Source organism: Dipodomys spectabilis, unplaced genomic scaffold (assembly GCF_019054845.1).
Source record: "Dipodomys spectabilis isolate Male_0828 unplaced genomic scaffold, ASM1905484v1 ptg000230l, whole genome shotgun sequence".
NCBI classification, from domain to species: Eukaryota; Metazoa; Chordata; class Mammalia; order Rodentia; family Heteromyidae; genus Dipodomys; species Dipodomys spectabilis.
The window spans coordinates 1,985,950-2,011,099 of record NW_024870907.1 but is presented as its reverse complement, the minus strand read 5'-3'; the positions used below and the strand labels follow the sequence as shown (position 1 = coordinate 2,011,099).

The 25,150-nt window shown below is 46.7% G+C and overlaps 1 protein-coding gene across 1 annotated transcript in view; it reads right to left on the bottom strand.

Annotated features, from left to right (window-relative positions):
• Srebf2 (sterol regulatory element binding transcription factor 2) overlaps positions 1-18,999 on the bottom strand; it is a 69,978-nt gene extending 50,979 nt beyond the window's left edge. The window contains exon 1 of the mRNA XM_042697991.1: positions 18,777-18,999. Within this exon, the coding sequence (XP_042553925.1) occupies positions 18,777-18,864 (88 nt within the window). The 5' untranslated portion in view covers positions 18,865-18,999. The remainder of the gene's footprint in view (positions 1-18,776) is intronic.
• Between the last annotated feature and the right edge of the window lie 6,151 nt (positions 19,000-25,150).

Sequence of the window (25,150 nt, the reverse complement as noted above, 5' to 3'; positions counted from 1 at the left end):
ATTTAGGGAGGAAAGTAGGATGTAGAAGTTAAACTCAAGTCTACTTTGCCAGGCCAAACAACAGTAATTTCATGTTTAAGTTCCATGAGTGCTGATTGTGAATCCAAAATCAAATTACTCAAGACTTGTTTTCCTTACTTGTGAATATGGGAATAATCTAATCTCTGATAGAGATATACAATGTGGCTTGTGTATTAAAAAAAATAAATTTTTGTTGTTGTTAATATTGGGGTTTAAGCTCAAGGGTATGTCCTTGCTAAATAGGTGTTCTACCTCTTTTTTTTTTTTTTTTTTTTTTTCTGTCTTGAACTCTGGTCCTGAGTGTTATCACTGAGCTCTTTATACTCAAGGCTAGCGCTCTACCACTTAAGCAAATAGCACTACTTCTGGCTTTTTCTATGACTAATTGGAGGTGAAGAGTCTTGTGGACTTCCCTGCCCAGGCTAACCATGTAATGTGACCCTCAGATCTCAGCCCATCAACTGGTCTATTTCTTGAGCCATACTTCTAAGTCTTTTTTGGTCTTATTAAAAAAAATTACAATAAGGTTAGCGCACATATGCTTAGGCTACCTTGGACCATCTTTATCCATCCCCATGTAGATAACATGATAGGTGCAGACCATACATCCAGCTACTGATTGAGATGGAGTCTTTCATTTATGCCTCAAACCACAGTCCTCCCAATCTCAGCCTCTCAAGTAACTATGATCTTTGTTACTGGTGCCTGGCTCAGTTTTGGTTTACTTTTGAGACAAGGTCTGCTACATTGCCGAGGATGGTGTCAAATTCACTATCTTTCTGCCTTAATCTCCTAAATACCAGGATAATAGGCATATGCTATTTTACTGGGTTTGATTTTTTTTCTCCCCCTATTTTTTTTTTTAACATAAACTTTTAATTGGAGGGGAGGTAGCATGATATTGGGGTTTGAACTAAGGGCCCTGGGCTTGCTACGCAGGTATTCAACTACTGGAGTCACTCTGTCAATCTATGTTTTGGTTATTTTATTTTTTTGGTCAGTCATGGGGCTTGAACTCTCAGAGCTCTTCAGCTCAAGAAGAGCACTCTACTGATTGAGCTACAGCACCACTTCCAGTTTTCTAGTGGTTTATTGAAGATAAGCGTCTCATGGACTTTCCTGCCCGGGCTGGCTTTGAACCATGATCCTCAGATCTCAGCCTCCTGAGTTGCTAGATTACAGGCCTGAGCCTCAGGTGCCTGGCTGTTTTGGCTATTTTTGAAGCAGGGTCTTGTTTTATGCCTGACTGGAAGGTACTGTGATCCTCCTATTTGTGCTTCCCCAAGTCACTGGGATGACAGGTGTACACTACTGCTCCCAGTTATGTGCTGTCTCTCCACTCCCCGGCCACCGCCTCCCTCCGCATTCCCTGTACCTTGACTAGAAAAGCAAGCACTACCACTGCAAGCCACTGGTTGAGATGAAGTTGGAAAACTTTTATCCCCGGGCTGAGGCCTAGAAGCAATCATCTGATCACCACTGCCCAGGAGGCTAGGATTATATGCTTGAGCCATCATGCTGGTTAATAGAAACATGTTTTGTTTTATGCTGGTACTGGGGCTTGAACTTAGGATCTCACTCTCTCATTTGGATTTTTTGCTCAAGGCTAGTGCTCTACTATATCTCCATTTCTGGCCTTTTAGTGGTTAACTGGAAATAAGAGTCTCATAGACTTTCCTGCTCAGGATGGCTTTAAATTGGAATCCTCAGATCTGAGACTCCTGGAGGCAAGATTACAGGTGTAAGCCACCAACACCTTGTTTAACATAAACTTTATTTTATTTATTTATTTATTTTTTGGGTCCCGTCATGGAACCTGAACTCTGGGCCTGGGCACTGTCCCTCAGCTCTTCAGCTCAAGGCTAGCACTGTACCACTTGAGCCACAGCGCCACTTCCGGCTTTTTTCTTTTTGCTTATGTGGTGCTGAGGAATCGAACCCAGGGCCTCTGGCATGCGCTCTACTACTGAGCCACCTTCCCAGCCCCATAAACTTTATTTTTATTTGCTGGTCCTGGGGCTTGAACTAAGTGCCTGGGCACTCTCCTGGAGCTTTTTTGCTCAACGCTAGCACTCTACCACTTAAAGCAGAACCACAGCTCCATCTCTGGCTTTTTACTAGTTAACTGGAGATAAGAGTCTTAAGGACATTCCTGCTCCGACCTTGATCTTCAGATCAGCCTCCTGAAGTGACAGGATTATAGGTATGAGCTAGTGATCCTAGCTTTAACATAAACTTTTGAAGAAAAACATCTTCAGATAAGATTCCAACTTAACCTTTAAATACATCAATGATCATTTGAAAACAAAAATAATTCAATGACAAAGCTAATAAGCTTTTCTTTTGCTGTTAGTACTGAGGAATAAATTCAAGGCCCTGGCTGAGCCATGTTCCCAGTCTTGTACTTATTCTGGTTAGAAATCATGTTTATATTTTACTTAAAGGTTACTTACAACTGAAATTAAATAATTAAATTCATTATATTAACCCCTCTGTACGGTATTTTCACAATAAAAAAATAAATTCATTATATTAAATACATCTACGTGGATAGCATAATAGTTATCAGTAATAGCTATTTATTACTGTCCACTGACTGACTATTTTGCAAGTACAGGAGCTACAAAGCCATGAAATGACATCCCTGACCCTTTCTCTATGCTACAAAGGGGCTGAGTGGAGATTGAATTTGGATTTCTACTTTAGGTTTGTCTGTCTCTCCTTTGCCCATCCTTTTCTCACCATCAAACAATCATTTCTTATGTTTTACATTTATGCTCATTACCACTTGGGACAAAGACATCTGGCAGACCTGCAGTGACAATGAATACATACTTACATAATCTTCACGATTGCCCCACAAGGTGGCTTTTTTTTTCTTTGCCAGCTCCAGGGCTTGAACTCAGGGATGGGCACTGTCCTTGAGCTTCTTTTGCTCAAGGCTAGTACTCTACTACTTGAGCCACAGTGCCAATTCCGGCCTTTTCTGTGTATGTGGTACTGAGGAATTGAACTCAGGGCTTCATGCATGCTAGGCAAGCCCTCTACCACTAAGCCACATTCCCAGCCACAGGGGAGCTTTTTAAGTGAGTTCATATGTGAGATTTTTTTTTCCTCCTCCTCCTCGAAGCTTCTTCTTTTTCCTTTTTTTTTTTTTTTTTGGTAGTACTGGCGTTTGAACTCAGGACCTTACCATTTGAATCATACCACAGGCTCTTTAGGCTCTTAGTTATTTTTCAGATAGGGTCTTGTACTTTCTGTTTGTACTTTCAACCTAGGACCTCCTTCTCTCTACCTCTACCTCCCATGTAGCTGTGATTGCAGAAGTGAGCCACCACAGCTGGCTTTTGTGAGACACTGGATGGTGGACAGCCCATGTTATGTGAGTGGACACACGGCAGACAGAGGCAGAAGCCCTTCTCCTCCCAAATCAGTCTTGTGTTCTTTTCCCAAGCACCCTACTGCACAAGTCACCTCAACTCAACTCCCTACACGATTCTTCCTCATAATTCCTTTGAGCAAGTATCAGCAGAGCCCATTTCATCACGGCTGGGAAGTCCGCACCCCTGCAAGAGCCCCACCCAGGAACTCCACCCTTGCTTAATACTAATTTAAGAGGTCTTAGATTTGTGGCAACCCACGTTTGAAGGCTATCCACCTTGCTCCACTCATTACTTTGAAATACTCATTCTCTGAATATAAAGAGAAAAAGCTTTGAGTCAATGGTGAGAGTTGCAAAACAACAGTATAGAAATTGTTAGTGTTGCCAGTGCTCGTGGCTCATGCCTGTAATCCTAGCTACTCAGAAGGCTGAGACCTGAGGATCGAAGTTCAAAGCCAGCCTGGGTAGAAAAGTCAGTGAGATTTATGTCTCCAATTAACCACCAGAAAACTGGAAGTGGCACCATAGCTCAAGTGGTAGAGAACTAACCTTGAGCTGAAGAGCTCAGGAACACCGCCCAGGCCCAGAGTTCAAGCCCCACAACCAACAAAAAGAAAAAAGAAATTGCTATTGTTTACTAGGTTCTTATTATGTACTGTACTGTACTACTGTACTGAACACTATACATCCAATTTTCTCAATACTTTGCAGATGGGGTCATTATCATTCACATTACAGATCAAAAAAATGAGGCTGCAGGGAGGTCAAGCAATGTGTCCAGCATTACAGTCAGCAGTAACAGAACTGGGATTTAAAGTCAAGCACTTTAACCCCCTGTAACATAGATGCTCTGGGGCCATCATCATGTGGCTATCACCAAACGGCCTGGCACTGGGTGGGTGCCGGACGAGGACTCCATGCATGACTGAGCTTAGAAAGGGAAGGACATGTCATCTCTGGTCTTCCCGTCTTTCTCAGCTCTTCCTCACACTGCTCTCTCTTTCACTCTCTGGAAACAAGAGATTGGAAGTTGAGCAAGATGAAAGGAGTGAGACTCCAAGGAACTGATCCTACACGATTCTGTTCTGAAAGAGGAGGGCCTCGGGTTTCACAAAGACAGGTGACTCCCTGTCAATAAAGTCAGGGACAAGTCACATGATCCGAATGGTCCTGGGGGTAAAGTCTACAAAGCTAAGGATCTCTACGTTTTTCAGCCCTTAAATCATGAGGCAAAAATGTAAGATCTACCACGCTGCTCCTTCATTCATTACTGTGCCTCAAAATCTCCCTAAGACTAAAGACAAAAGGTGACTCCATAGCTGGGCGTGGTGGCTCACGCCTGTAATCCTAGCTACTCAGGAGGCTGAGATCTGAGGATCTCGGTTCAAAGCCAGCCCGGGCAGGAAAGTCCAGACTCTATCACCAATAAACCACTAGAAAACCAGAAGTGGTGCTGTTGCTCAAGCAGTAGAGCACTTCCCTCAAGCTGAAGAGCTCAGGGACAGTACCTAAGCCCAGAGTTCAAGCCCCACGACCGACAAAAAAAAAAAAAAGTAACTCCATATTAAATTATGAACAAGCATCCATTCAACCTATCTGATGTGTGTGAGGTGCTGGGAGCTAGACCATTCCCAGTGCCTTGTATAGGAGTCACCATAGAGCAAGGATTAGAGAGTATTGGTCTGGTAATCCTAATGCTCCGGAGGTAGTAATCCTAATATTACTTGCCAGTAATCCTAACACTCAGGAGACAGAGACCAGAAGATCAAGACTTCAAGGTCAGCCTGGGCTACATAGGGAGATCCCATCTAACAAAAAACAGGGAAGAAAGGAAAGAAGGAAGGGAGGGAGGGAAGGGAGGGAAGGGAAGGAGGGAGGGAGGGAGGGAGGGAAAAAAAGAAAGAAAGAAAAGTATTGGTTTTCTCTTTACTTCTTAATCTTACAGAGAAAGGCTTCGGGTATAACTCAGTAGTAAAAGCAGTTGCCTAGCATGCATGAGACTACTAATTAAATCCCTATCACACAAGACAACACACCTCAGAGAAGACAGGAAAACCCAATCAAATTTATAAACTTCAACGAGGGGGAGAACAAACTAGTTCCTCACAAAGAAAGGGTTGTCAGTGTTAGAGCAGGTAGGGAGCCTAGAAGGATGAAAAGGATTTCGAGTTAGAGAGGAGGGTGCTGCAGGCAAAGGGAGGCGGTTTGAAAACCATAGTACCAGGAAATGTCCTACAAGTTGAAGCAGAGAGACAATGGGTAAAGTGGAGAGATGGAGCTGCCTGGAGTTCAAATGGGGAAGACCCTGATGCCATCCTAGTTGTGTGGCTTTATTCTGGAGGCCAAGAGAAGCACAGAAAATGGGGTGCACATTTATCACTTTTGTTTCATTTGTCCATTATAGTATCCCCATCTTCTTTAGAGAATGCCATTGGGTATGTCTTGGTAGATAAGGAGTCCTATTAGTTAGCTGGTGCATTCTCCTACCAAGGAGTATGACTCTTGAGGAAAGCATAGAAATAGATCAAAGTGGTGAATTCTAATCAGGGTGTTCCTGGCTTTGCCATGTATAACTCTGGCCGACTTCCAGCCCAGCTCTCCTGCTTCTGTGGTCAATCCATTTACTGCCCTCCCACCTCCCTCAAAAAAAAAAAAAAAAAATCTTTTGTTTTCAAGCTAGCCAAAAGTAGTTTATGTGGCTTATCAACAAGAATCCTGACTGATAAAGAACACATCAAGAAAGCATTTTGTCAAAACGGTGTCTGAAGCCAGGCACTGCTGGCTCATGCCTATAACCTTAGCTACTCAGGAGGCTGAGATCTGAGGATGCGGTTCCAAGCCAGCCTGGGCAGGAAAGTCCAAAGCACTCTTATCTCCAATTAATCAGCAAAAATAACCTAGAAGTAGAACTGTGGCTCAAGTGGTCTGACTGGCACAAGGAAAAAAAAGAAAAGGGAACCTGGCAGCATAGCTCAAGTAGTAGAGAGTTTGTCTAGCAAGCATGAGGCGCTGAGACCAAACCCTGGTACTGCCAAAAAAGAAAACAAAAACAGAAACCCTCAAGCATGCATCTGATAGCACTATTGAGACACAAATGTGATCAGGGACTGTTAGGCAAGGCCTGGCAGGAATGTCAACACTTAGGATCTGCTTCTCCCCTGTGGGAAGGGCTGACAGCCCAGGCAGCTCCACATCTTGTTCACCAGCTCAGAATTTCACCACTGTTCCAAGCCAGACTGTGAACCCAACAGACCTGTTCCTCCAGGCCTGATGAAGGCATACGAATTGAGAGAGGCATTTAAACACACATGCAGTAACAATTCCCAAGGCATGACAGATGCAGAGAGAGTTGTGTCTTCCAGTTTGTAAGCCCTCCAATGGTTTAAAGTCCTCTGGAGACTTCAGACCCAGGCTACTCTTCTGCTACTCTAAAAATTCCACCATGTCAACAGAGTTTAAACCTTCAGTCTTGTGGTTCAGAAATGGAACACTAGATACTACACTCTGTGACTGTTCCTGTGTCTCACACACAACACCTTATTATAAAACCCTTTCCAAATGAAAAAAGAAAAATAAACACTCCAAAATTATACTCTAGAAAGGGTCCCTTGGTACTATAGTCTGCTTGCAAAACGCAGTTCACCCAGTTCCCTACTCCATAGGGCAAAGAGTTATCTTTATGCTGGTACTGGGCCTCATGCTCTTACTTGGCTCTTTTGTTCAAGGTTGGTGCTCTACCATCTGAGCCGCACCTCCACATCCAGCTTTTGTGGTTAAATGGAGATAAGAGTCTCATGGACTTTTCTGTGTAGGCTGGCTTCAAACCTTGATTTTCAGATCTCAGCCTACTGAGTAGCAAGGATAATAGGTGTGAGCCACCAGTGCCTGCTCACTTAATTCTTGTAGCACCCATGACAAACATCCAACCCCCCCCCAGCCCCCAGCCCCGCCACACACACACACACACACACACACACACACACACACACACACACACACACACACACACACACACACACACACACACACAGGAGAGAAAGGCTGAGGAAAGCCCAAGAACTGGAGGAAGTCACTTGAGGTGCCCAGTAACATAAACATATCCACTGAATGTATGACTGAGCAGAGGACCTTGCTTTTCTCTAGCTTCAAATCCCATCCCACACCTGTCATTTCCAACTTAGAAGCCTATTTATATTAGACACAGATGTGACATGGGAGAGACAAGAGGAAAACATATGAGTTTAGAGTTGGACACATCTGGATTTAGGCTATTATCTTACCACTTACTAGTTTTGTGGTCTAGGCCTGAGTTTCTAACTCTGCAGCATACTGTAGATTTAGAGAAAGGATTAAATGCAAATATATATTATGAGATGATAGATAGGTTATGAAACAGTACCTGGCCCAAAGAACCATCACTAAATGTGAGAGCAGGGATCTTATTTACCTTGTGAATACAAAACAAGCCTTCTACAAGGTCTGAGCAGACACAGTAGCACACATATGGATTTGAAAACCTACCCATGTAATTGTAGCCCCTCTGTACAGTATTTTCACAAAAAAAAAAAGAAAGAAAGAAAACCTGGAGGACTGAAAAGTAGAAGAGACTGCAGGACAGTTAATAACCAGTGGAGAACAAGGTAAGTCATGCTTAGAGAACTCTGGTGTTATCCTCAATGTGTAAGATCAAGATGAAATGGTCTTGCATATTCATTACTTAATTACATACATGTACAAAGAATCAAACATGCCAGAAAACAACGATCACATGTTGGGATCCAACTCCACCCAAGACTGAAACAGAAAGCCTGCTCAGGTAGCTCAGAGGGCCAGGCACTGGTGGCTCATGCCTTTAATTTTGAGACCAGAAGGACTGTGGTTCCAGGCCATCTAAGGCATACAGTCAAGACCTCTTCTCAGCCGTTAGCTGTCACAGTGGTATGTGCCTATCATCCTAGCAACATGGAAGGCTGAGCTCCAGAGGATTTCTAGGCCAGCCCAAGCAAAAGAGTTTGCAAGACTCCACTTCAAAGAAACGGGCCCAGTGGCATGTGCCTGTCATCCCAGCTACTAAGGGAAGTATAAAACAGAGGATCAGGATCCAGGCACATATAAGCAAAAGTGAGATCCTATTTGCAAATAGCCAGTGCAAAAAGGGGCTAGATGCCAGGCATCGGTGGCTCATGCTTGTACTCCTAGCTATTCAGGAGGCCTGAGGATCCTGGTTCAAAGCCAGCCTGGGCAGACAAATCTGAGAGACCCATATCTCCAATTAACCAACAAAAAGCCAGAAGTGGAGATATGGTTCAAGTCGCAGAGCACCAGCCTTGAACATAAAAGCCAATTAAAACCAACAAACCAGCTGGTAAGGTGGCTCAGTGGTAGAATGCTTGCCTTGCATGCATGAGGCCCTGGGTTCGATTCCTCAGTACCACATAAGCAGAAAAAACCAGAAGTGGCTCTGTGGCTCAAGTAGTAGAGTGCTAGCTTTGAGCTGAAGAGCTGAGGGACAGCACCCAGGCCAAGTTCAGGCCCCATGACCACCACCACCACCAACAAAAAACAAGCCTGGAGTTCAAATCCTTGTACTTGCACAAAAACAAAACAAAACAACAACGGGCCCAATATAGTGGTTCACACCTGTAATCTCAGCTAACTTGGGAGTAAAAATAAGAGGAGATCATAGTCAGTCAAAATCTCATCTGAAAAAAACACCAAAGGACCAAAGACATGATTCAAATGGTTGCCTAACAAGTACAATGCCTTAAGTTCAAGCCTCAGTACTGCAAGAACAAAACAACAACAACAAAACCCTATGAAAAGTATTGTGAGAAAAGAGGCTATGTATAACAAAAGGTTATTTCCTAAATATCTGTAGATTATTTTGGTGAGAACAGGTCTAAAACAAATGATAGTGAAAGGAAGCAACTTTCCAACATCCTTTATGGTGGTAGAAAACCTCACAGCAGTTTTGGGGAAGATGTTCTCAAAGCTCAGGTGGGAGAAGACCTCCACCGTGAAACTACAGCAGAGCACACAGGCAAAGCAGGGCCCCACTGAACAATGGAAACCAAGAACCCATTTTTCAAGCCCCCTAAAGCAGAAAGCTGAGCACAAGAAAATGCTAGACTTTAGGGAATCATTTTAAAAGCAAAGAGAGAACAGGTCAATCAGGCCTGGGTGTGTGGCTCAAGTGGTAGAGAGCCTGTCTAGCAAGCACAAGACCCTGAGGTTCAATCCCCAGTGCTGTAGTAATTAATAATAACAATTATTATTTCAAGGTACAACCAAACCAAATCAAATGACAGCTAAGAGTATCCTATGTAATTAACAAGTTTTTATATGTATATGTATGTATATACACATCCATGAAAGAGAGCAGGCAAATCAGATGATGATTCTTCCAAGTGGCACAGGTGTTAAAACACTTATAAAAACTAGAGTTCTGGGCAAAGGAGACACCTGAGACACTGGAAAAGATTTTTCAGAAAGTGACCTCTCCTGTGACCTTGACCAGAAAACAGGAAGTGAGGTGCTGGAAGGTCAGAGAGGACAGAGAGGTCTGCATATGGGTAGTGCTGGGGACAAGTGTTAAACTGGTAAGGATGTGACAAAGACACAAAAAGAAAAAAGAAAGTAGAATGTAAATGGACCATCCTTCTGGTGGGGTGTAAAGTGGTAGATGCACCATGGAGAAATGATCAGCAGAAACAGCAACGCCAAAATGCCAACCACACACAGAACCAGGGGCATTGTGATGAGCTCACCACAGCCACACAGCATGGAAGGTGTGGACAAACCATCCACACTCCCACCCAACAATATCTGCAAATGTCAGCTGATAAATTACGAATCTATTCATTAGGTATTATTTTCAATAGCAACAGACTGGAAGCACCTTCAAATGTGCCATCAAACAAGGACTGGATGCATCCATGAAAAAGACAAAGCATGGGGAAGTGAAAGGTAGCCTAGGCATTAAAAAAAAAAAGCTGGGCTAGTAGCATGGCTCAAGTGGTAGAGTGCCAACTCAGCAAGGAAGCTGAGCAGTGGGACTGTGTTCAAACACTGGTACCAGAAAAAAATAACCAACCAACCAATCAACAAAAAGTCAACAAGGATCTGGGCTGAGTATGAACACCATAAATAGTTCAGTGAGAGGCAGACGGTACTCAAGAACATTTAGGGTAAAGGCCTGGGTGTGAACGTGGAGAATGTTTGTGAAGGGTGAGGACAAACAGACCCAGGAAGGAGAAGTACCAGAGGACTCTGGTCTGGTGGTCTGAGGAACCCCAGAAAACATATTCCAGAAAATTAGCAAGGTGAGATCATGAGCTAAAAGCAGGTAGAAAATAAACACTCTAATGTTAGTTTTGGTATTCAATACCAAAACAAAGCTTTGCCTTTAAAAGGGTCTACAGTGCGGAAAAAGTGCATCAGTGCATCACCTCGCTGAGTAGTGTTGAGAAACCTTACTCACAGGAACAAGGGAAGTCAGAGTGGCTCCTCCTCACCTCACACCAAGTGGTGTGCTGACCACACCCTTCCCAACACTGGCTCCTTACCCTCAGGCTGGCCACTCCAGAGCTCCCATGACGTGAGCACCAGGCTGAGGCTACCCAATATCCTGAACTTCAAGTACTTTCCTTCTCTCACTAGACAAACCACTACAGAGCACCTATTCACTGTCAGGTCCCGTCCTAGTCCTCTGCCAAGGGTGAAACCGAATGTCTGCGGCTGGCTCAGTGGTAGAGTGCTTGTCTGGCATGCATGCACGAAGCCCTGGGTTCCTCAGTACCACATACACAGAAAAAGCCAGAAGTGGCACTGCGGCTCAAGTGGTGGAGTGCTAGCCTTGAGCAAAAGAAGCTCAGGGACAGTGCCTGGCGCTGAGTTCAAACCCAAGGACTGGCAAAAAAAAAAAAAAAAAAAGGGAGAAACCAACAGAGACCCAATACAGGGCCACGTGAGGCTCAGCGACTGGCCATCCCTCCGAAAGATGGAGTGGAGACTAGGCTACGGACAGGAGGGCCTGGCATGAATGCAGGTTTCAGAACACTCAGATCTCAAGAGCCCCACCAAGTAGGGCCAATTACTGACATCTCAGTCACACTCAGACCCTGTTGGAATCCCAAATACCAAGGATAAAGACAAGATTCTAAAAGTTTCCATGGGAAGAAAGCAGGTCACATTCGGAGATCAAGAATAAAAATGGAGGCTGCCAGAGTGGCTTACATGGAGGCACTGCCTGACAAGCCTGAGTTCAAACACCAGAACAGCCAAAAGAAAAAGAATAAAAATAGTGTGCCTGTGTAGTTGTATGGCCCTACAATCACTGCACTTGTCAGGCTGAGGCAGAAAAACTATGAGGCCAAGGCCAGACACAGTTACATAGTGAGACTGTGTGAAAACAAAAACAAAACAACAAAAATTTCATCCTACCCAAAGTTCTAAATCCTAGCCAGGCGCCAGTGGCTCATACCTGTAATCCTAGCTAGCTCAGGAGGCTGAGATCTGAGGACTGTGGTTCAAAAGTCAACCCAGGCAGTAAAGTCACTGAGACTCTGATCTCCAATAAACTACCAGAAAACCGGAAGTGGTGCTGTGACTCAAGTAGTAGAGTGCTAGCCTTGAGCTGAAGAGCTGAGGGACAGTGCCTGGGCCCAGAGTTCCAGCCCCACCACCCACCAAAAAAAAATTCTAAATCCAATCAAGTATTAAATTATAGTTAGAATAAAGATTTATTTTTAGAAATGCAAGCCCTCCCCCACAATTTATCTAGAAGAAGCTACTGAAGGATGAAGGCTGTACTCCACAAAAACAAAAACAAAACAAGAACTAAGGAACAAGAGTTCTAATTTTGTTTCCCAGAGTGATGATCTAAAGACGTGGCTCAACACATGCCTGGCAATCTTTAGTCACCTGCGTGCGCGTGCGCACACAAGTGCACACACACACGTGCACGTGCAACCCAAGTTAAGGATAACAGTTTGACTAATCAAATGGGGCAAAAAGGAGGAGAGCTCAGAAAAGGAACTGACCAAGGAAACTAAGTAAATGATTAAATGGAAGCACTGTAAGTCTTATAGAAATACAGACAAAAAGCGCAGATGACTGACTGAGGAAAACAAATATATATGGCCACAGAAAAAATCGTTCATGATCCCTGCATCTTCATTCAGAATAGTCATAAAGGGGGAAAGGCCCAAATGTCCAAAATGGACAAGTTAACAAAGAAAATATGACCCATCTCGCATGAGCCTGAATATTAAGTGAAAAAGCCTCATGCTATCTGATTCCATGTATGACATGTTTGGAACAGGCAAATACATATAGACAAAAAGCACATTAGCTCATGGAAAATTCTGTTATGTTTTGTTGTGTTTTGAGGCACTGGGGTTAAACTCCAGTCCTTGCATAAACTGCACTAGCTAGGCAAGCACTCTACCACTTAAGCCAAACCTCCAGCTTTTTTAACTTTATTTTTTCAGATAAGGTATGAGGACTTGGTTTTGTTTTGGTTTTTGGTCCAGGAAAGATTTGGGCCTTTATCTATTTACCTTCACCTCCATCAAAACAAAGACCACAGATGTGAATCACTATAACTAGCCTGTTTGTTTTTGGGTGCCATCCTGGGGCTTGAACTCCTGAGACCTAGGTGCTGTCCCTGAGTTTCTTCATTCAAGACTAGTACACTACTAGTTAAGCCACAGCTTTGTTTCTGGCTTTTTGGTGGTTAGAGATAAGTCTCATGGATTTTTCTGCCTGGGCTGGCTTCGAATGGTGATCCTCAGATCTCAGTCTCTAGGATTATAGGCATAAGCTACCAGTGCCCAGCTCACTAGCTGATTTGACTGGGCCAAACTCAGGTCTTGATCCTCTCCATCTCTGCCTCTCCAAGTAGCTAGGATCTCATCCATCATCATGCCTGTACCCTGAAGAAAAATTTTCCATAGAGAACAGGTTCCTGTTTACCTCTTGTTCAGTTGCTTCTGGCTCCTGCTTGTTTTACCTGGCCTTGGACCCCTCCTTCTCCATCAGATTGCTCTATCACAGGTCCACCCCTTCACAACCAAATCTTTTTAGGGCTTTGTTATTTTTAGTGCTGCTCCATCATTGGCTGCCTGCTATTTAGAAAGTTCACCCTCTCACAAGGAAGTCCTCCCTTTGTATCACTAATGTACGCTAATTTAAAAGGTTCACTCCCTCTTAGTTTAATATACTTCCCTACTTCAAACTTCCCAGTTCTCTATCTTCAACTCATCAATAGTGACTATACCTCAATATCCACTGCCAGGTTTTACCTCCTCCTAAAGCATCTGCCTCCTATCTCTTAGGGATGACACCCTACTTCAATATCAGCCTAAGACACTATCATCATCTCTGAACCAGCTCTTCCTGTTTCCTTCTTAACTGTCCCAAAGCCACAGGCTCAAAGCTTCCACAGGATCCCAGAATTCTACCTATGCTCTGCTTTCAAGGCCAAACCCTCACGGAGGCCAGCACCTCACATGTGGAAGTTTCCCCAAATGGCTCCTTACCAATCAGCAGAGTTAAACTTTTCTTAAAATCCATGATCAGTGGGTTATTCTTCTACTTGAAACTGTTTAATAATTTCCTTCCTACATTCCCCCAAACACCCCCATCTGAAGCACAAGCTGGCTCCACTGCACCACTCAGACTTTGTTTCCTACTGTTCACTTCCATACACCAGAAATTTCAGGAAACCTCAGCAGCCTTTTATGTCTAAGGCAGCTCAGTCCATCTCCTTCCCCAGATGTTTATCATATTCTCCTGCCACCATCTTTTGGGGTCCGGCAAATAGATCACTTCTTGACTGTGCCGTTCCTGATCACGGTGCAAGAAAACCCACCCCTCTGTCCTACCTGAAGACCTGGCCTATAACACAGCATAAAAATCTTTCCTCGCCGGGCGCCAGTAGCTCACACCTGTAATCCTAGCTACTCAGGAGGCTGAGATCTGAGGATCACGGTTCAAAGCCAGCCCGGGCAGGGGCAGGAACATTCAATAAACCACTAGAAAACCAGAAGTGGCACTGTGGCTCAAGCGGTAGAGTGTTTGCCTTGAGCTGAAGAGCTGAGGGACAGCACCCAAGCCCAGAGTTCAAGCCCCATGATTGACCAAAAAAAAAAAAAAAAATCTTTCCTCAAAATACAAGAGTGTATCACCAAAGAAGGCAGTGTAGCTATTGGCTCACACGTGAAACCTGGGAGTCTGGGACAACAGAACATTCTGCAGTAGAACAAGCCCCTGGTGATCAACTAGGACACAAGCTTTGTTGGCTGTCCTAAACATATTTCTTTTTCTTTTCTTTCTGGTGGCACTGGGGTTTGAACTCAGGGAGTAATACTTGCTGGGGAGGTGCCCTACCACTAGAGCCATGCCTCCAGCTCCTAAGTATGTCTCCTTAAAAGAAAAAAAAAAATTGAGCCAGGCACCAGTGGCTCACACCTGTAATCCTAGCTACTCAGGAGGCTGAGATCTGAGGATTGTGGCTCAAGTGCTAGACTTGAGCTGAAGAGCTGAGGGACAGCACCCAGGCCCAGAATTCAAGCCCCTCAACCAACAACAACAACAACAAAAAAAAAAGGAAAAAAATTGAACTTTTAAAAATCTGAAGATTTCAGGGGGGCTGGGAAGTTGGCTTAGTGGTAGAGCGCTTGCCTTGCATGCCTGAGGCCCTTGGGTTCGATTCCTTAGCACCACATAAGCAAAAAGAAAAAAGCCGGAAGTGGCGCTGTGGCTCAAGTGGTAGAGCACTAGCCTTGAGCTGAAGAGCTGAGGGACAGCGCCCAGGCCCAGAGTTCAGGCCCCACAACCGGACCCAAAAAAAAAAAAAATCTGAAGATTTCACATAAAATCCATACTTGGATTGTGTGTGTGTGCGTGTGTGTGTGTGGTGCGCGCAGGTGCGCACACATGCACGTGTGTGGCTCCTGGGGCTTGAACTCAGGGCCTGGGTGCTGTCTGTCCCTGAGCTATTTTGCTCAAGGGTAAGTTAGTGCTCTACCACTTGAGTCACGGCAGCTTTATTTTTTGGTAATTTACTGGAGATGAGTCTCATAGACAATCCTGCCTGGGCTCAGCTTTGAACCACAATACTTAGACCTCAGTTTCTGGAGCAGTTAAGATTACAGGCATGAGCCATCCATACTGGGATCATAGTTGGACACTTTTTGTGTTTGTTTTTGATCAGTTGTGGTCCTTGAACTCAGCCTGTGCGCTGTCCCTGAGTTCTTCAGCTCAAGGCTAGCACTCTACCACTTGAGCCACAGAGCCACTTCCTGTTTTCTAGTGGTTAATTGGAGATAAGAGTGTCACAGACTTTCCTGCCTGGGCTGGCTTTGAACCACAATCCTCAGATCTCAGCCTCCTGAGTACTAGCTATGATTGATTACAGGCGGGAGCCACTGGTGCCCAGCTATTTTTTTTATTTTAAAAAGACATACTGCTATTTCTTCACAGAGGCTTTCCTAGTCTATCCTTAACATGGAGTGCTCTGAAGCCACTTACAAGAGAGGTAACCAGTGGTTCGCACCTGTAATCCTAGCTACTTAGGAGGCTGAGACCTAGAGGAGGAGTGCAAGACTAACCTGTGCAAAAAAGTCCTTGAGACTCTATCTCCTATTAACCAGTAAAATGCCAGACTGGAGTTGAGGGTAAAGTGGTAGACCACCAGCCACCGTCAAAAGAGCTTCAGCCTTGAGCAAGAAAGCAGAGTCAGCTAGGTGCCAATGGCTCAAGTCTGTAATCCAAGCTACTAGGGAGGCTGAGATCTGAGAATGTGGTTCAAAGCCAGCCCTGATAAGAAAGTTTATGGCTCTTATCTCCAATAAATTATTCAGATAAAGCCAGAAGTGGCTCTGTGGTTCAAGTGGTAGAGCGCTAGCCTTGAGCAAAAGAAGCTCAGGGACAGTGCCCAGGCCCTGAGTTCAAGCTCTAAAAAAAACTCTCTTTCCTTCCTCTTAACTCTAGAAATATCTCTGGCAAGCCCAGGCCTAATGTAATCTAACACTGAAGTCTATGTTTAATGGAATTTAGTGCTCTGTCAGGCCCACACTCACTACATTTATTCAGGCATTTCACAAATACTTAGTGGGCACACTTACTATGCTAGGTACTATTCTAACAAGGAATTCAGTCCCTCCTCTCCTCACCGAGCTAGCTAACATTCTGGAAAAGGAACAGATGGGTATCAAGTGAGATTTGCAGACCACTGGCCTTCAGCCTGCCCAACACTCGTTGTCCTCTGAGGCTTAGGTCAAGGGCTCTTTGGTGTGGTGTCTGTGGTAAACCAGCCTCTACCAAGCTCCACCAATAATTTTTTTACTTATTGTCATGAGCCATTCTCAGCACTAAGGACTGGTACTCCTCTTAAGCTCCATGTGGCCATGAAATTCTGCCTATCTTATCATTCATGGCAGCTTACCATTCAGACACCAAAGCCAGTACTTGAAGACTGACCAACAGATAACAGACAACAGCATGCATTTCCTAAACCTGGTTTGGGGACCAGTAAGCCCACAGAACTTCCAGGGTCTATATTTTATCCAGCATTCTATGGGGATAAAGTGAATCTGAACCAGTAAGTAGTCCTGGGTAGGAAGAGCTCTGGGCTCACGGGATCTGTGAGCGAAAGGTGATCTCTACAGATGGGGTTATCAGTGTGTATGAGTGCTTAACACAATGTACGGCACATGAGTGCCTGAGGTGTGTTAGCTGTCCTTATTAAATGCCAAGATCCCTCTCCCCTATTAATAACCCATCTCTGTGTTTAAGAGCAGTCAGTGGAAATGTCTTTGGTTATAAGTGGGCCCTCAGTTAAAGATCTTGCTGCCCTGCCTAACAGGCCAAAATGGAAAGGAAGCATTGGCAACACTGCTACAGAAGCAAAATGAGAAAATGGCAAACATCCTTTCCACATAGCTGCTGCCACTTGGCTTTTCCTCTGAAAGAAAATCTCCTACAGGGTTCTTCATTTGCAAAATGAAGACAGCCATCATCCCTGTCAGGGAGGCTGTTGAGAAAACCTTGATATGAAAGTACTTTGTGCAGGTCACTGGTGGCTAATCCCTATAAACCTAAACTTCTCAGGTTGCTAAGATCTGAGAGTACCATGGTTCAAAGCCAGCCTGGGCAGAAAAATCCCCAAGAGTCTTATCTCCAATTAAACATACACACATGCACAAAGAGCTAGCCAGAAGTGGAGCTGTGGCTCAAGTGGTAGAGCACCAGACTTAAGCAGAAAAAGCTAAGGGACAGCAACTACAGCCCAAGTTCAAATCCCATTTTAGACACAAAAAAAGTAAAGAGAAAAGCACAATTCCCATGAATCAGTGTTTAACAAGAGTTCTAGATTCTTTACGATGAGTGACTTAAGATAACGTAACCTGTCCTGTAAAAGAGTGATTAAGACTATCTGACAGTGGGAAGAGTAAGCGAAGTAACAGGAGCTGGGACCTTCTGGAACATGGGAAAACTCGGCTGCTGCTGAATATTAAGATTACTAGCCTGGACTCCAAATCCCCAAAGGTGAAGTGGAAAGAAACCACTACTGGCTCAGAAACTGGGAGAATTGGGCGTTAATCAGCGTGGTTACCTTGGGAAGTATGGGACCTTCTCCAAACCTAGGTTCCCGAGATTTAAAAAAAAAAAAAGGAAAAGAGAATTCAAGAGAGGATTCCCTGGGCTCCTACCAGCTCTCTTCCACTCCGCTGATAAGGCCGCCGGAACAAAGGCCCCCCCGGCGCCCCAGCCCGTACCCAGGGAGCCACAGCTCAAAATCCCTGCGGCTCACTTCCCTCCGCAGGGCGCCGGCAGGAGCGCCCGGGTCTCCGTCCCGGGAGAGACGCCGCCACACTCGCCGCCACCGCCCGCTCCATCAGCAACCTGCTGCCACCCAAAGTTGCTGTTTTTGTTTTTGTTTTCCGAGCGCCCGATAACCCCGCTGTCAGTCCATCCTGGAGGCCCCGAGGCGGGGAGCGCCCAGCCCGGGGCCGGGCCCCGGCCTCCGCACGCGGCGCCCGCCCGCCGCCCGCCCGGCGGGAGTGACAGGTGCGACGCGGGGCCGCGGGAGCGCAGACGGAGCGCGCGGCCACACGCGGGAGGCGGCAGCCGTGCTGTCACCTCCGGTGGCTCCCGCGACGCCCCCAAGAACCACAGCCTCCCGGAGCGGAGCGCTGGGGCCCAGCGCTCGCACCCGTCGAGCCGGAAGAGTCGGGGACCGCCGGGGCGACCGGCGCGCCGGGTTCTCCCCGCCGGGGCTGTGGCGGGGTGGGCGCACGCGCACCCGGGCGCGCCGCCGTAACCCCTTCCTCCCCGCGCGCCCCTCGCGTTCCCGCCCGCCGCTCACCGTCGATGTCCCCCAGGGTCAGCTCGTCGCCCAGCTCCGTCAGCGTCTCCATGGTCTCCATAAGGCCCAGCTCGGAGCTCCCGTCCATCGCCTGGCTCGGCGCAGAGGCCCTAGTGCGGTCCCGCTCAGGGCGACGCGGGGGCGGTGCCGCCGCCACCGCCCATGACACCCGACAGCCCCGGTACCGCCTCACCGGCCCGTGCCAGTCGCCGCCATGTTTGCGCTGCGCCTCGGCGCCGCGCGGAAGGGGCGGGGCGGGATTCCCCCGCCCCAGCCCGCGCCGCCCGCACCCCGCCTCCCGGCCGCGCACGCCCCCCCTCCCGTTTGTTGTCAATGGGACCAGGTTCCTCCGGGCCAATCGGGGCGCGGAGCGGCGCGTGGGGTGATGGCGCGTCATCGATCAGCAGCTCTGATTTGCATAGAGAGACCCCGCCCCTCACGGCTCCGGAGCGAACCCAGAGAGAGGCCGCGGAGCCCTCAGCCCCACCCCCTTTCTCTGGTTTAAAGGAACCGCTTCCCTTTCCGTTGGACTTGCTCCAGGGACAAATACGTGCCCTAGTCAGGGGCCTAAGGGTTAACGCCCTGCGGCCCAGCCGCGGACTGCAAGCGCATTACATCATCTCCCTAACTGCCTCTCCCCACCCCCGCCCCGGCCTGGGAAACGGGGAGAATCAAAGTTATCCCCCCCCACCCCCCCCCACCCCCGCCCCAACAACTCGGAGACGCTCCTGCAACCCTCTGAAAAAGGCAGACACCGAGGCTTGACAGTACCCCGGTTTGCTGTTAACACTTGACAATTTCTGCGCCTTTGCACCTGTGGTGACCAGGCGCTCATGCCATTGGCTCTGAGCCTTGAGCACCTCCGAGCCACCCTGGGCCTTTAAACAAGGCCATCGCCCTCTGGAGGTGGGGCCTAGGCACGAGTATTTTGGAGAAATACCACGGTAATCGGGCATGCGCCCCACCAGCGGAGTCTCTCTTGGAATCGCCTCACTGCCCTATCTATCTTGCAGCTGTTATGTTGTGCACAAAGGTGCAACCTTCCAGGAATTTATCATGAAGACAAGGTCCAGTACTCAAAGAATTGCCGAAAGATGTCTCTAACTGGAAAAATTTGAGAAGCCCAGTAAGGCATTGGGTACCACACGAATAAATATCAAGGCACCATTAAAAATTATACACGTAAATGCATATTTATTGACAAGAAAAGGCTCCTATAACATACTGACAAAAGGGGAGTTCCCTGTGAGAAGCAACTGTTGCTTAGGAGTACACGGGCTGTGTGGAAAGACTTACTTGGAGACCTTGGTCTGTTGTTATCTCTAAAATGGGGATGAACCAGATGCAGGTGGTTCACGCCTGTCATCCTGGCTACTCAGGAGGCTAAGATCCAAGGATCATGGTTCAAAGCCAGCCAAGGCAGCAAAGTCAGTGAGACTCTTATCTCCAATTAACCACCAGAAAACCGAAAATGGTGCTGTGGTAGAGTGCTAGCCTTGAGCTGAAGAGCTAAGGGACAGCGCTCTGACCCGGAGTTCAAGCTCCATGACCAACAAAACAAAAAACATAAAAAAAAAAAATGGGGATGAAATGGCACCATTTATAATTGTGAAATTAAATGAGATAATTTTCACATTTATTTGACAATATTTAACATCTCTGTGGCAAACAGTTCCTAATCTCTTTAAGAGCTTACTATTTAGTTGGGGGGGGGAGGAGGACAGTAACTAAACATGAAAATAACAGATAGTACAAGTGACCAAGAAAGTAATGAGTGAAGCCGGGCGCTGGTGGCTCACGCCTATAATCCTAGCTACTCAGGAGGCTGAGATCTGAGGATCGCAGTTCAAAGCCAGCCAGAGCAAGAGAGACCATGAGACTCCTATCTCCAATAAACCACCAGAAAACCCGAAGTGGCACTGTAGCTCAAGTGGTAGAGCACTCACCTTGAGCTGAAGCGCTGAGTAACAGCGCCCAGGCCCAGAGTTCAAGCCCCACGACCGACCAAAAAAAACAAAAAAGTAATGAGTGTGATGAGACTAACCAGGATTCTGATCTGTTGTCACCAAAACTGAAGGCTGGGAGGTAGCTCAGTGGTTACAGTGCTTGCATAGCATGCTGAAGGCCTTGGATTCAATCCCCAGCATGGAGATGGGAGTCTGAAATATCACTTTTAAATCTCAAATAATGAGTATCCCCTCTTGGACAGGCAGAGGAACAGATGTCATCAACAAAGGCCTTGGGGTAGGGTTATCTGCTGCCAGCTAGCACATGGCATTATGTCCTGGCATATAAATAAAGTAAGTTTTCAGACAACACAGCTATTATAATTGAAAAAATTAGAAACTCCCAGAAGCTGACCATTAGACTTGGAATGGATTTTACTTTCTTTCTGATATTTTAGTATTATGTAAGTTACTTTTTTATGATAAGCATATAGTTCATGTCTTTTTTCTTTCTTTCTTTCTTTTTTGCCATTGTGGGCTTGAACTCAGGACCTGGGCACTGTCCCTGAGCTTTTGCTCCAGGCTAGCACTCTACCACTTGAGCCACAGCACCACTTTCGGCTTTTTCTGTGTTTGTGGTACCGAGGAATTAAACCCAGGGCTTCATGCATGCTAGGCAAGCACTCTACCACTAAGCCACCTTCCCAGCCTAGTTCATGTCTTATGGGGAAAATAAACCAAGAATGTTCTTGTTTACATACAGAGAGAAACAAAAATCAAACCCAAAACTGGGCTGCCCTGCTCTGGACCTGGCACTGAGCTGGTTGCTGCTTTGGGTTGTGCTGTTTTTGACGGGTCTCACTCTGTGATCCAGGCTGGCCTAGAGCTCTCTACCTAGTCTCAGACTGCTACTTTGGTAGGAGGCAGCAAGAGTACCCATACAATCCACTCTGATGGAACACCTCTCATCCCAGGCTCTCAGTAACCTCTGCAGCAAGAGGCCAGGGTGGGCACAGTGCTTCCTACGGTGTCCCATGCATGCCTCAGTGTCCGGCCAAGTGGCCTGAGGGGGTGCAAATGAAGGCACAGTAAACTCTGTAGATGAGTAGTGGTAAGCCTCAGCTAAGCTAAACATTGACAGTTTCCCTCTGGCCCTGGGTCCCACCTAACTGAACATTTTCCAGCTGACACCTGTAGTACTAGTCAGTGGAAAGAGGAATCAGCTGGCTCTGCAGGATGGGTGGAGCAGGCTTTGACCAATGGCTCCTCAGGACCTGGGCTGTTGATCTGAAAAGGGAGGAGCTGGATGAGGTGACTATTATGTCAGAATATTTAACATTGGGCAGAGAGTCTGCATGTTTTCACTTTCTTCTAGGCTTTTGCTCCAGGTGCCTGCCCCCTTCTTCCTTTCCCAGTCTTTCAGAATTTATTTCAAATTCCACTTCCTCCAGGAAGCCAAACGGACGTTGACCTCAATGTAGGGTTAGAGGATGGGAAAGAACAGGTTTGGTTTGGGATGAGCTGAAATGTAAGCAATGAGGATTGTGACAGGACAGATGTCATCAATTTTGAGGTCCTACAGGGTATGGCCTCCCAAGAAAAGATTCCAGAGGAAAGGGAGAGCCACAAAAGCCCCCTCCATCTAAAGAGGCAGGTGAGAAAAGAAGAGCCAGGACAAGAGTTGAGTTGCAAAAAAAAAGCAGAGGCCTAGGACAAGAAGACCACAACAGCATCTCCCTGCATCTGGGAAGACTACCGGGAGAAGTTTTCAACATCATCTAAACCAGGGTTTAAAATGTGTGGAGTTTTAGTCATTATAACTGGGAGATTGCTATTGCATCTTAGCAGGCCAAGGATATACTGCTCAATATCCTACATCACTTGTGACAGACTTCTCTCACACATAAGTTATCAGAGTCTCAAATATCAATAGATCCAGGGCCAAGATACCCCACTTTAAAGAATATTAGGAGCTAGGCGCTAGTGGCTCATGCCTGTAATCCTAGCTACTCAGGAGACTAAGATATGAGGATCGCAGTTCGAAGCCAGCCCAGGCAAGCAAGTCAGAGAGACTATTTATCTCCAATGAATCACAGAAAAAGCTGGAAGTGGCACTCTGGTTCAAGTGGCAGAATACTAGCCTTGAGCACAAAAAGCCTCAGGGATAGCGTCCAGGCCCAGAGTTCAAGCCCCGGGACTGGCCACAAAAAAAAAAAAAAAAGTATTAGAGGATGACTGACTCTCCAGGAGTATCATAGATAGGACCTGGAAGCTCAGCAACAACGCCCAAAACCACAATGACAATACTGGTTACAGTTGCCATCATGGGCACCCCTAGGCAATGGCCAATGGACTGGCCAGTAGAACCTGCTACTGTTCTTGGTATCTATGGCCAGCGCCACCACCAACACTACTCCCAAACAGCCTGGGTGCAATCCATAGTGGAACTACAGCCACATAATTGAATCCAAGCTGCAGGAGGAGGCTGGACAAATGCCTTCACGAGGTACCTTCCCTTGGGCCATCACAGCTTGCACTGGACTAATAAGGTGCATTTCCAGAGCAAGTGGCCATGTCAGTCAACACTGGAAACTCATAGGAGAGAAGGGACAAACAGAATGGCTCTGTTTCTTTGAAGATGGCAAATGGAAAACCTTGGCCATCTGGGATGGAGAGAGGCTGAGAGTAGAGAGGCAATGGCCCAGGAGGAAGAAGGCACCCAATGGGGTAGATGTAAGGAGAAGTAATACTGGGCCCTTTTCTAGGGTCCTAAATACGGTTAGGTTCTCAACAAATCTGCAGGATGAACAAAGACCCATTAGGCATTTGTCACAGTAGTCTCTTAACTTCTAGGTACCTTCTGCCCACAGAGCCTTTTCCTCCCAATGTCTGAGCCTTCTGAAACTGGAGGCCCAAAGATCTAAGTGAGATGTGCCTGGTTCAAGGTCCAGAGCCTAGGCCAGTCCCATGCTGCCCAGGTCTTCCCACCACTCTGGGCTGCTTCTCTCATCATTCACTTCCCCAGCTCTGCCTCAAATGATGACAAAGCACCTACAAGTCATTCAGCAGGACCCCCAACCAAAGCTGGACCACCTCTGCACTGTCCTGAGACATCTTTTAATCTCTTCGTAAAGTCTGCCCTAGGAGATACAGGACAGGTGCAGACTCCTCCCTATCTCTTGGCTAACTTTTCACCCAGTATCTGGTACCTAGGTAACTAGCACACCTGGACACAGTCACCTCCCCCTCCTGCTAGGTTACATCCTGGGCCACCTCTGGCCTTCCGTCTGACCACAGGTGGGTCCCAGGCCCTGAGGTCACATCCAGATCCAGTGTGGCCATACCTTTTTCTGTCCCTGGCCTAGATAAGTCCTGGCCTGGGGGTGGGTCTCCCCTTCTCCGCCAAGCTTCTCCACCATGCCCAGGTGGGGCAGCAGTTTGGTAAATAAACTTCTTTTCCTACCTGAATAGCTCTTAGTGTTCTCTTCATTGGCTACCTAATGAAGCCTACCTACGTAATATACCTTACACTCATCACTCCCAAGAAAGCTGGGTCACTGCCAACTAGGCCTGGTTCTTGAAAAGCTCTTCTCCCAGTTGGAGGAAGCACTTTCCCAGCAATCAGCAACCACAACCACTCTCCAGCAAGAAGGTGACGGAGAAGAACCTAGGGTGACCACCCAGGAGTACCAAGACAGGTGTTAAATCGCTGGCTAGTGAATCTCACTGATTCAGTGGCTCACAAAAACTAGTCTCATACAGTCTTCATGGGAATTGACTGGGGCCAGCCACACAGCCCAAAGGGGACAGAGCTGGGAAAGGAGTTCAGCTCTTTCAGCCCAGAGACAGTCTGGACTCCCAAACTGGGAGTCACAGGTAGCTACTCTCAGATCCGATGGCTGATAGGCAGTTCTGAGAGGAAAGCTTCTCCAACCCTCCTCCCAGCTGCTTCTAGTCTCCTGACTTCTCCCAAATGATTGATGGGCTGCATGATGTTCTAGGTTTTTCTGGAGGCCTTCCTAGGACCTAGCCCTCCTCTGGCAAGAAGGAAGGCTAGCTTCAAGGGAACAGGTTAGGGGATTTTGACATCATCATTTCACCAATGAAGCCACAGTACTGATAAGGAAGAGTGGCCCAAGGTCAGTCAGCAAGGCTGAAGGGCAAAAAGATTCAGGTCTTATCTGGGAACTGAGAGGAGGTAAGTTGTGAGTGTGTAGGGGTGTGCATGTGTATGTGTATATGAGAAGTTCTCTGGACCTTTAAGAAGCAGACCTGTGTTCAGCGAGGTCAAAGAATTCCTCTGAAGTCCCTCCCTTCTTGCTTGGGAGGGTTGGGAATGAATGGCTTCTAACCTCACTGAGGTCCACAGACAACACGCTGCCCACTTGGCCTAACTCCTGTAACTTCACTGTCCCTTGGCCATGGCAC